We start from the raw sequence: 12,910 nt of genomic DNA, 5'->3' as shown, positions 1-12,910 counted from the left end.
TTCCCAATACCCAAAGCAGACAATGGTGCTGTAGGGTGACTAAGGAAATACAATCACTTCGTTAGTATTATAGCCCTTCAAGAGCCTCAGCAATTTCCCACAAGCACCAGCTTAAAATTTAGCCTAATTCCAGAATAGAGTCATTGCAGGCAATCATCCACCAGACGTTGATTTTGTGTGTTTACAGTGAAAGTGTTAGTCGATCAGTCATGTCCGACTTTCTGCAACCTCATGGACTGTAGTCCACCAGGTTCCTCTGCCCATGGGATTCTCCAGGCAAGCATACAGAAGTGGGTAGTCATTCCCTTCTCCAGATAATCTTCGCAACCCAGGGATTGAAACCGAGTCTCCCACATTGTAGGCAGATTCTGAGCCACTAGGAAAGCCACAATATCAGATTTACAAGCAAGTTAATTGTTCATATTAGTATCTTATCTCTTTTTTAGAATCTAGGTTTCACATATATCATCCAGAAGACTGTTCTCCCTCAATGGCAAATGCATGCATTTAAGAATTAGCTAGAAGACAATATACGGAGAACAAGAATGTTCAGTTTTAGACTGAACAGTTTCTCCTCTTGGAGGTCTAGATATTGGTTTTTGCTCCCCTTTTCTTTCTCACCATCTTTGATACACTCTTTTTCCAATGCTTATTTGAAAATGTTAAATATTCATATAATTATTTTAAGGATACTAGGTGCATTAAGCAAAAATAAGGAATTCAATTATGTAAGATACATGTTTAGCTTGTTAGCTTGGCTGTTACCATTCTCTCTCTTTACACCTTCCCCCACAGATCTACCTGATTAAGAAATGACTTAGTTTCTGTTCTCAAATCTGTGTGTGTGTGCTCAAATCTGCATGTGTGTTTGACACATACACTGTATATGAAGGCATTTTGCTGTGTATCATCGGACCAAACTCTGGGTGGTAAATGTTTGTGTCATCCAACTGCTGCTTCTCCCAAGGCACCAGGTTTTACCACTTACTTGTTAAAATGATACGGCAGAGAAATCAGGATATTTACATTCATTCCACATAAAATCCCCAAGCCCAATGCTCAATTTTGAATATACAGCTTAATTGTGTACCAAATATTATGGCACTGCATTTAAATCACTGACATATCATTACAACATTTCTTTAAGCAATGTTACGTTGAATAAAACACCTCCAGTTAAGAACAATTGAGTATGTTCCTGTTTATTCCTGTAATATCCCAATGAATGGGATAAAAAACTAGGTAGCTAAATGTCATATTTAGGGTAATACACCCCTCACTAACACAGATAATTATAATTCTGAACCACTTGAGGCTAGTTTATATTTTAGTTATTATTCATTAAATGAATAAATGTTTTTACCACATCTGAAATATACCAAAAAAAAAAAAAAAAAAAAGGATTTTCTTGAAAATTAAGCAGAAAAAATTTGAATTGTGTTGGTGGAGGCCAGTAGTAAGAGGCAAATACATGCTGAGTAACCAATTCATCACATATAACATTTCCCTCTTTGCTATAACACTATGAGATCTTTTTTTCTGGTGCCATAGTCTTTAATAAAGACTGTAAAAAAAAAGGCACTTTGATTTCATAAATTAAGCATGGACCAATTGATATGTAGTTCACCTTAGTGATCTTCATAAAATGAAAGTTTTCATTATAGGAACAAGATAAATTAAAATTCAAATCAAACTATATTGAGATTTCATTAGAAAATTAGGCTGGGTTATCATATTTGTAGATTTTGGTCTATAATTTTTTTTTGGTCTAAGAAAATTTTGCATGTACTTATTCAGAATATAATAGTAACAAGCATTTACTTAGCACCTAGTGTTCTGCAAATCAAATAAGAAATATGGACAGCTGATAGCCTTTGAAAAGAGATTCAATGTAGGATAAGGAGACCATACTAGGGGAAAATAAACTTTAGGGAACTGAGAATCCAATAAAAAGCAAACTAGGTAAGAAATCCCTCATCTTTAAAAAAAATGAATGATATTTAGATGTCCATATCATTTTAACTTCCATTCTAGATCTTCCCCACATAATTTTTATTGGTTAAGAAGATATAGGGGAAAAAAGGAATTTTCATTTCTAGCAAATCCTTCTTTAGTAAAAAGAAAGGGGAAAAGGTCCTGCTGTCTAGCATAAAGACCTAGAACTAAAATTTCAGTCTTCATTAAGTAAGCTGGGGTAATTAACAGTTCCAAGAAACTATTAAGCAAAGCACAAAGACTCCTCAACTTATCAAAAAGCTTAAACCTTTTCGTCATGAAAGTGTATTACATGGGAACTGCCACATTTTAATTTAAATCTGAAGCCAAGATCACCATATATGTAAAGTATATCTGGTTATACTGATACTAAATAATTGATTACTTTCCTCCTTTTCTTCACTTATCTTTTCCCTGTTCCATTCTAATAGTGTAAGATTTGGCTCCCAACATATAAAAAATAATAGATATTACGGAAATTTAAAAGAAATGGCTATCCAATGGGAAGGATCCTATAATATTTCATTATAATGCATCTTCATTTTAGCATTTCCATGACCCCGAGTCTTCCAACACTACTTCCAGATAGCCACAATATCTCGGCCACTTATGAAAAGAAAGTGTATTCTTCATATAAAATATTGTATTAATGTATTGATGCATTTAAAGAAACTTTATTCATTTCCCAAACACAGTTACTTCTCAGGACACAAAGCACCCCAAGTCTTAATATCATGCCACTGTACCTCCAATCCACCTTAATATACTCAGTAGTTCCATGTATCAAATCATGACCCCTAATTCCTAAAGAAACAGATTGATACAATATTCATGTGGTTATAACTAAGGAAAAATTAAGGAATTCAACAAAGCATTAATGTACCCAAAAATTCAATTCAGAAAAAGCTTTTTTCCTAGTAGTTTCATTAATAGAATACCAAATTATATCGCTCAATATTTTTCAGATTTTTAGGCTAGGTTCAGGTATCTTCTCTGGCATACACTTACACAAAAATAGTTTTAAAACAAACATTTGTTTTAGAAGCAAACATTTTTCTAGTGTAGCGTCATCTCTTACACAAAACAATCTATGAATAAAGATCACAAATGAGTCAAGTTGCTTGTAGACGGTACAAAATATCAACTAACCATTAAAGAACGTTTTGTGCTTCCCTTTCTCCCAAACAACTAGAATAAGTGTTTCAATTCCCATAAACATTTGTATATACATATTGGTAGTAATACACATCATGGTATTTTTGAAACAAACAGAATTCAAGGGTTTTCTTTACGATAAGTGAAAATGTCTACATACAAAATTTTAATTAAAATATATCAAATTGTCAGAATGTTTCCTGTGTATCTGAAAAGTAGATACCAAATTTAATTTTCAATAATACACAATGTCTCTTAATAATTTAGAAAATCCTTCAAAACAATACATGCTTATACTTATGAAGCTACATCAGCCTATATCTTAGAATGGATGTGTCAAGTGATAGAGAGACTCCTGCTGTGATAAGACCATCCTTACAGAGAAATACAAAAAACTCAACAAGCGTGTAAAATCAGGTTACTTGCAATCTCTGTTACTCTGCACTAAGGTATTATAAAAATTTTGGAGTCCTTCATTTCCACCCCATGTCTAGCCCTTCCATAATATCCTCTATTTTACTTTATGTTTATCGCATCTGCGTTACTTTTCTTTTTCTGTCAAAGCATAACACACACAAATATGGTCACAGGCTGTAATACAGCTCCATCATTTTTTGGTTACTAATTGTTAATAGAAATGTAGGAGTAACTAATACATTTCTATAGAGAAACATCAATAAATAAATTTTTCAAAACAGACTGATTGGATGATTAACATAAGAAAAATTATTTGACATATGATAACTTTTTAAATAAAGCATGGTAACAAAACTGATTTTCAAGTGCCATTTTCATTGGTGTATCTATTCCTTTTGAGGAAAAGAAATCCCACCCATTTATTCTTTCTCGATTCAAAACAATCACATCCATCTCTTGATGACAAGTCTAAGTCAAGTATCACTTGGTAAACGACCACACCATTCTTCAGTTTTCGATACAGCTTCCAAACAGAAGTTTCAAAACAACTCTGTCTAGCAAACACATCATTGTACTTTAAACAGTGATGCTAACTATCGAATATTTCAGGAGGATCAGAACACAAACACACAGAGGCAAGGATCATCACCGTAGACCACAGATACTACAGCAGTTTATTAACTCTTTAGGGAGAATAGGTAACACTTGTTTTTCAACTAACTACAGATCAAATCAGGTCTCTATTTTTTAAAAATGATTTACAATACCATGTTACAAGAGATAGATTAGATAAGGGAGAAAAAAATGGCTATGTGTACTGAATTATGCTTACCTAAAATCTGCATCTAGTCGCTTTACATTTTAGGAGATGCCTCTTCTTGAGATAATCAAGATTCTTTACAACAGGGAATTTAGATTTAATTATCAAACTTTAATACCATGTTATATAGGTCAAGTGAGTATGTCTGTCTTTCTCCGGAAACAAAGAGATTCAGAGTAATAGGATTTCAGATTGCAGAGTAGAAACAGCAAGATATGTTTTGAGACTGTCATTTACTGTAACACAAATCAATATTAAATGCTTTATGCAGGAAGCACACTTTCAGAAAATGGGCCCTAAAGCTTTCTGGGATCTGACCCTAATTACTAGAGCAGGCTCTTGCCGTTTGTCTCTCTCTTCAATTATTTACGGGGCAAAAAGAGCCAAATGGCATTGCATTAGCTATATTAAATGCTATGTACTTGGTTTCTAACTTACTAATGGTACATAAAAATTACTAAGGTGAATGTGCCTGTAGAAACATGGTCTTTTTCTCTTCACCTGAGTGTATGTTATTTATTATTCATAAAGTTAAGTGTTGAACAGGCTGTCCTTTAGGTACCCAATGCTGCATAATTTAAACAAATGCATTAAACATATATGATATCTAAAAGGTAGTGCATTGATTACACCTCAAAATTTCTCCAAACAACTTATATTTACAATGTAGTTCACCAAAATACGGGTACCACCCTCCAATCCCTGAAAACAAATACAGAGGCCACCACACAAAAATGAGTAATGGGTATCCTTACTGCTACCATCTTGCTGCTTTCTGGCGATTATTGGGTAGGGGGTGAAAATGAGGTCCTTCAGGGCTAAGAAATTTCAGGTCTCTATGCGGAAGAGTGTCATTTCACCTACAGGGACACATGCAGTACGATGATGTAGGTACATAACATGGACCAAACACACTGTAAGAAAGAAAGGCTTATCGAAGTTGAATCAGAGATTCTCTGCACCAGGCCTGAAATGCCCTCTGCCAGCAAGCAGGGCATGATAACAACCTTCCAGAAAAAGTTCAGAGGCTGTATCCACACTTGATTCTTTTGTAATCTGGAAGGGCACCAGAAGTCCAGATAGGAGATGCTAACAGCTGACAAATCTTTTGCATCCAACTTTCGCCCTCCCAAACTGGACAAAAAGCTTCCAAAGCAGCGAAACGCTCACTTTTCATGGACCCAATAATTTTTTAAAATGAGTTCAGAAGGCATCAAATTATTATAGTAAAACTAAGATAGGCCCACTAACAACGTACCCAGGGTCCCTAGAAAGCCAGGCGCAATTTGTATGACTACATGTCATCTGCTGTTTTACTTAAGCGTGTACCAAGGCCACTTCTGAGAAAGCACCACTGAAAATCGATCTGTAGGTAAACATATAAGGTAGCATTTTTCAAAACTAAATACGAAGTCACTTCTTTCTCTGCATCGAAATCTGCCCATTGTCCCTCTTTTGCAGAAGCTACAGGGAAGATTAAAAGGGACATCAGTGAACGCTGAGTGAACTTTGGCCACTTTCCTACCCAAAACACCAGCGTAAAAGTAGAAATCAGTAACCAGGTGAAGTGCCACAGCGCACAAAGATCAAGGCGAGGGGCGGGCGCGCAGGGCCGGAGGCGGGGAGGGAAAAGTCCCGTCCCCCCCTGGAGCCCCAGTCATCGCGCGCGCGGGAGACTGAGGGGCGTCCCCGGGGGGCGGGAGGTTCGGCGCCACTCCGAGGGAAGCCGAGAGTGGCCGCTCGCCGGGCGAGGCCCAGGAGAAGGGGTCGAAGATCTGCGCCGCCGGCGCGACCCGCGGCCGTGCAGCCAACGCTCGGCGAGGGGCGCCGCTCGGCCCGCGACCCTCCCCGCCTCCCGGGCCAGGAAGGGGCCGGCGGCTCTTTCCTGTCTAGTCTTTCCCCCCGAGGCTTTCTGTAACCCGATCCCCGCACTCAGTTCCGCGGGCAGCAGCCGCCCAGCGCGCCGCCCGGCTGCGCCCAGGCCAGCGCTATAGTTAGCAACCTTCCATCAACTCCACCGGGGGCGGCGGGAGCTCGCCGCTCGCCCCTCCCGGGCCCGAGCAGCGTGCGCCCCGGGCGCCCCCCATCCCCGGCGCCCCTTTACCTTCGCTTGAAGATACTGGGGGTAGTAGTAGGTGGCGTACTGAGGGTACATCTGCTGTTTCCACACTTTGCCCATGAAGCTGGAAGGGAGCCTGCCGTGCAGGGTCGCGGGCACTTTGGGGTTTCCAAGTCTCGGTCTCTCCCGCCTCTCCCTTTCCGGCGGCGGCGGCGGCGGCGGCGGCTGCCGCTGCTCCACCTCCCAGCCCGGACCAGACGTCCTCCTCCTCCTCCTTCTCCTCCTCTTCCTTCTTCTCCTCCCAGACAGAGAGAAAGACACTGCAGAGCGCAGAGGGCACCCCGGACAGGGCGCTCCCAAGGAGCTGCCTCCCGGAGCCCGACTGCTCCGGCGCTGCCAAGGGCTGGCGCGCTGGCCGCGCTCCGCTCCGGCGAGCAGGCTGAGCGGGGCCGGGAGGGGATCAATACAAGTGGAAAGTGCTGCGGCGGCGGCGGCGGCGGCGGCAGCGCTCGGTGCCAGGCGGCATCTGGGGTGGGTGCGCCCGATTGGGAGAGGGGAGAGGGGCTGGCGTGCCGAGGCCGTGGGGGAAGGGCGGCGGGGGCGGGGCTTGGGCGCCGCGGATCCGGGACCCGCTGGAGGTGAGGGCTGAGTTTTAACCACTCCTCACCTCCCCGGCTCCGCGTAGGACGGACTGAAACCTTGGGAGCCCGGATCGCTTTGTGTTGGGGGTGGAGTGTGGGGGTAGACTGGAGGGACCCAGCTTAAGAACTGCGGAGTGGACACCTTGTTTGGTTTCATGAGTTTTATCTCTTTTAGGAGGAGGGGAGGAAAGGGGAGAAAGAGGAAGAAATCTGATTAATCTCTCACTTACCCCCACCCAGTGATTTTTTTTTCCCCACAAGAGAAGAAAAATGATTTAGTGCCCAACCACAAAGCTGCAGTGGGGACACCTGGGTTCGGTTCCCCCCATCCCCCCTCCCCAGGCCTAATTTTCTAGTTGACCTTGGGAGGGTTAGTGTCCTTCGATTTGGTTTTCCCAGATGTGAGAGGTGAAACCCTGCCCTCTGCGCAGGAGGAGGCAAAACGCGCGGGGGCGGGGGGGGGGGGGGGGGGTGGTGGTTCGCGTGCGCGCGTACACACACACACACACACACACACACACACACACACACTCACACCAAATATACGGATCCTTCTAAGGGGGAGATGTCGCAAAGAGGCAGAATGTTATCATTAGAGGACACAATATAGACATCAGCTTTTCTCTGCCTGTTTCTAATGCTGCCAGACAGTCTGTCAACTCCCACTCAGGAGCAAGGAAACTCCCTGAGTTTGGAATATTTTAAGGCCATTTTGAAAGTCACGCTGGCATATTGTTGCAGTGCGCTTCGGTGACATATTAAAATCAATCTCTCCTTTTCTGCCTCTCTCCATCTCCTGATTGTCACAGCTCCAGACAGCCCCAGACAGCCGTGGTTCAGTTCACTACGTAACTGGATATAATTTAATGGAGTTAATTGGTCCCTGAAGCTGCCTGTAGAAGACTTTTTACATTCTAGCTCAACAAGAGATAATACCAAAATGTACAAATAGGATAAGTAATAAAGCACCTTCAAGTTGAAGTTGTTGCACATCTAATAAAGGGTAGTGAAAAATTAATATGTTAGTAAATAGACCTTGATTACTGTTTTGTCATTTTGGATTTCCAAGAGTCTGTTTTCATAATAGCCCAAAGGTAAATCAAGCTGAAATGAAATGCTTGATTTTGTCAAACAGTTACATTTTTGTCTGATTACATTTCAAACGGTTTAGTAAGATACTTTAAAACAATGCAATAGTGAAGTAAAGCCTTTATTATCTTTATATGATTTAGACAAATTTCTAGGTCAAACATTTTGAAAAAAACAATATAAGTTCATATGAGAATATTTTGGATATGCCAGGAGGCAATCACACTCTCATAAAAAATAATAACGGTTAACCCATGTGAAACCCTATAGGGAAACTAGCATTTACTGAGCTTCTGCTATATGGTGGATCCTGTTGCGGTTAATAACAGTCTGAAGAGTGGGGTAGTTCATTGTCTAGTTAGGGGTTAAAAATAGTTCTTTATACTGTTTCAATGTGGGACCTTTTAATGTATTTGATAAGGGAATGGACATGAACTAACCAGCATTAAGAGCCTAGCAGGACTAGGAATGGTTTAGCAGAGTGACTGAAGGAAGAGGACAGATTAAGAACAATTTCAGGGGTTCTAGGCATCAGTTGATAAAAGAAATGACCAAACTTAGACTGCTCTAGTTTCTTCTGGATGATGAAAATTCAGTCTGTTTTACAGAGCCCAGCAGTACACCCACAATTATGTAGACACTTGATTTATGACTGTGTTAGTATTGCAGAGCAGTGGAGAAAGAATGAGCTTTTCAATAAATGGTTTTGGGTCAATTGGCTGTCCATATGGAAAAATGAAATTGGAGTCCTGTTTCACAAAAGGAGAAGAAAGAAGTTTAAGTGAATTAAAGGCCTAGATGTAAAAAAATAAAACTGTAAAGCTGTTAGAAGACAATATAGAAAATATCTTTATCACAATGAAGTAGGGAATATTTCTTTAATAAAGTAACCAAGACTGCAAAATTGATCAGTTTGACTATATTGATTAAAATTCAAAAATTGATTAAATTTGATTCATCAAAGGATTCTATAAAGAAAGTAAAAATGCAAGCCACATAATAGTTATTTGCAATCCATATGAACTATAAAAGGCTAACAGGATATATAAAGAACTTTCTGAAATCAGTTTAAAAAAGAGAAATGTTAAAATGTGAGCAAAAGAATGAATGTGTCTATTTCATAGAAGAGGAAGCACAAATGTCACTATAACACTTCAAGAGATAGTCATGCAGGTATGCATGCTAAGTCACTTCAACCATGTCTGACTCTTTAAGACCCTATGGACTATAGCCTGCGAGGCTTCTCTGTCCATGGGATTCTCCAGGCAAGAATAGTGGAATGAGTTGCTTATGTCCTCCTCCAGGGTATCGTCCCAACCCAGGGATAGAAACCATGTCTCCTGCGGCTCCTGCATTGTAGGTGGATTCTTTACCCCTGAGCCACGGGGTAAGCCAAGTAATAAAGGAAATGCAAATTTAGATAACAAGATACCATTTCACAATCACCAGATTGGCAAAAATTAAGAACTCTGAAAATATTAAGAGTAGGTAAAGATGTATAAAAGGGGAATATCTCAAGAACACTGCTTACTGGAAGAAATGTAAACTGGTACATCTGCTGCTTTAGAAAACATTTTGACATTTCCCAATTTATTTGCATGTATCTGATGACACAGTAATTTGGTTTGTGAGTGTCCATCTCTTTGTCTATCTGTGTACCAAGAGAAATGTACAGGAATGTTCATCATATACTAAAAATAAGTCAAATGTCTACCACCTGTAGAATGGATAAAAAAGGCTGTGGTACATGCCTACAATGGAACACTTTGCAGTACTGAAAATGAATAAACAGTTAAAAACAGCAACACAGATCATTTCAAAAAAGGTGTTGCAAGAGGTTAATCAACATAAAGCATGATTCCATTTGTATAAAGTTGAAAAACAGAAAAAATAAATGAATACTATGTTGTGTAAGAGTAACTACAAAAGTAGTGTTTTTAAAACTATAAAGACAAACAAGGGGATTATAATATAAAATTCATAACGATGGTTTTCTCTGTGTGATGTTCAGGGATGGACAGAAGGGGACTTGCAGAGATGGCAATCATTCCTGTTTGCACTGTGTTGTGGACATACAACAATATATTTCAATACTTTTCTTTAAGTGATTCCTAGACACTTTTGTATGTTTACTGTATTTCATACTAAATCATTTTAAAAACAAAATTCAACATTTAATGTTGTTTATGATCTTTTCCAAACATATACAGAAAGAATAGACCAATGATTCCTTTGTTCCTAACAGCCTGCTCCAACATTTATCAACATTTTGTCATTCTTGTTTCTCTCTCTCTGCCTCCCTCAAACCCTCTCTCTCACACACATACCCACAGCCATTTTAATTTTTCTGCATTGTTTCTGCAAATCCCAAACATTGTATCACTTCACCTGCAACACTTTTGGTATCTACCTCTAACAAATAAGAACTTTTAAGAACACAGTATCAGATCCCCTCTAACAAAGTTGACAACAGACACTTTGTTAAGATTGTCTACTACTCAGTTCCTGCTCATTTTTCTCCAGTTATCTAAAAAAATCACTTCTTGTAGTTCATTTGCTTGTCCTTGTTCAGTCTCTAAGTTGTGTCCTTGGGAACCTCATAAACAGTTTTTAAAAGTTCATTGGCTTAAATCAGAATGAAACAATGCTTGTACATTACATTTGGTTGATATGTCTCTTAAGCTTCTTTTACTATATAAAAGTTCACCCCTACTCACTTTCTAAATTAATGTTTATTTGTTAAAGAAATTGAGTCATTTGTCCTATAGAATTTCCTACATGGCTTATTGCAACCTCATGGTGTCATTTATGGAGAAGGCAATGGCACCCCATTCCAGTACTCTAGCCTGGAAAATCCCATGAACGGAGGAGCCTGGTAGGCTGCAGTCCATGGGGTCACAAGAGTCGGATATGACTGAGTGACTTAAACTTTCGCTTTTCACTTTCATGCATTGGAGAAGGAAATGGCAACCCACTCCAGGGTTCTTACCTGGAGAATCCCAGGGACAGGGGAGCCTGGTGGGCTGCCGTCTATGGGGTCGCACAGAGTCAGACACGACTGAAGCGACTTAGCAGTAGCAGGTGTCATTTAAGTTTACAGAGGTTTAATTACATGCAGGTTCACTTTTTTGGGCGGCAAAGAGCAGTTCATAGGTGGTGCTAAACACACATAGGTTATGTGATGTCTATCAAATCAACAGAGACATATAATATCTGGCTGTCTCACTTTTAGTGATATTAAGATCAATCAGAAGTTCAGGTATTATCAGTTTTATTTTTCGATTAAAAAGTTCCATGGTTTTAGTAGTCATTCATGAGTGTTACCTCAATCCATTATTTCAGTAGGAGTTATAGAACTGTGGGTTTTATAGTTTTTCCATTCCTTCTGTACTTATTAGTTGGAAATTGCCTATGGAGAAGAATTTTCTCTCTTCAATTCTTTGGTTAACTTGAAATACAGTTAGCACAGGAAGAGCAAGGTAAATTTCCCTTTATTCACCAGGTTTCAGAATCATAAGTTGATGCTGTAAGAAACTCCAAAGCTTACCAGTGTTAAGTAACAACATTCTGAACTTACGGATTTTTATGTTTGATTTGTTTCAATCCATCACAATCATTATTCTTGTTATGCTCAAAGTGTTCCATTTTGCAGCCAATGGAAAACCCTGGCTTGCTTTTTTTTTTTTTTTTACCAGATCGCAATAGCCTTTGACATGGGTTCAGAGAACGAGATGGTTGCATGGCATCATCGACTCAATGCACATGAGTCTGAGCAAACTCTGGGAGACAGTGAACAACAGGAAAGCCTGGCATGCTACAATCCATGGAGTCACAAAGAATCAGACACAACTGAATGAGTGAATGACAACAAATAGTCTTTGATAGATTTTTTTGCTTTCTAGCATATGATTGTCCTAGGTTCCTGTACAGCTCATGCCTAAACCTGGATCAGCCAGTTCTCTTAAAAAAAAAAAAAGAGCCCACATCAGCTTGCTCTTAATAATTTTTTATTATGAAAATTTTTTTGAATGTGTTTTATCCTTATTACATTTGGGGGGCAGGAGCTCATGAGCTATTCTTTATGAAATTTGTGCCAAGATGATCCTTAGGAGAGCATGAGCTATTGAATGATTTTCCTCAAGAGAAGTTATATATTTATACCTTCACCAACATTTAAGAAGCGTCCTTTATGAGCAGGACACGGGATATGGTATTCACCTGCATGGAGTGTACAGCCCAGTGAGACAGACAGAGATAAAACAATAATAAATCGTGATAAAGTCTATGAAGAAACCAACAAGCTAATGGGAGCAGAGTAACTTTGTGGGAGTTGGGTTAGGAATTTCAAGTAGTCAGGGAGAACCACTTAGAGGAGACATGATGAATGAGACTGGGCCAGCCATAAGAAACTTGTAGGAGGTGAAAGGTGATGTCCTTGTAGAAACAACCCCAGTTTAAAGATTTTGAGGCATGCATTGTCCCATCCAAGCTCTCCAATCTGGTTTCACTTATAACCAAAGGTAAACTTTTTCTTTTTTAAACAGTTAATCAGAAGTGAACCAAACAAATGAGCACTGATGAATGCCTTTGTTCTAATGCTGTCTGTCAGAGAATATTGAAATAATAGTTGGATAAAATTGGAAATTTTGTTACAAAAAGTCCCTGTGCTAGATCATCAGTAAATTGGAAATGGGTTTTAGATTCGTTAGAAGGACTTCATGTAGAGCTTGGAGA

General features: G+C 39.6%; 1 protein-coding gene across 2 annotated transcripts in view; it reads right to left on the bottom strand.

Annotated features, from left to right (window-relative positions):
• The window catches only part of RBMS1 (RNA binding motif single stranded interacting protein 1), a 217,832-nt gene extending 211,086 nt beyond the window's left edge, over positions 1-6,746 (bottom strand). For both annotated transcript variants that reach the window (XM_052657381.1, XM_052657390.1), the window contains exon 1: positions 6,492-6,746. In XM_052657381.1, the coding sequence (XP_052513341.1) occupies positions 6,492-6,566 (75 nt within the window). In that variant the 5' untranslated portion in view covers positions 6,567-6,746. The remainder of the gene's footprint in view (positions 1-6,491) is intronic.
• Between the last annotated feature and the right edge of the window lie 6,164 nt (positions 6,747-12,910).

The sequence above is a fragment of the Budorcas taxicolor genome, chromosome 2, assembly GCF_023091745.1.
Source record: "Budorcas taxicolor isolate Tak-1 chromosome 2, Takin1.1, whole genome shotgun sequence".
Taxonomy (NCBI): domain Eukaryota; kingdom Metazoa; phylum Chordata; class Mammalia; order Artiodactyla; family Bovidae; genus Budorcas; species Budorcas taxicolor.
This window is presented reverse-complemented; position numbering and strand designations above follow the sequence as displayed.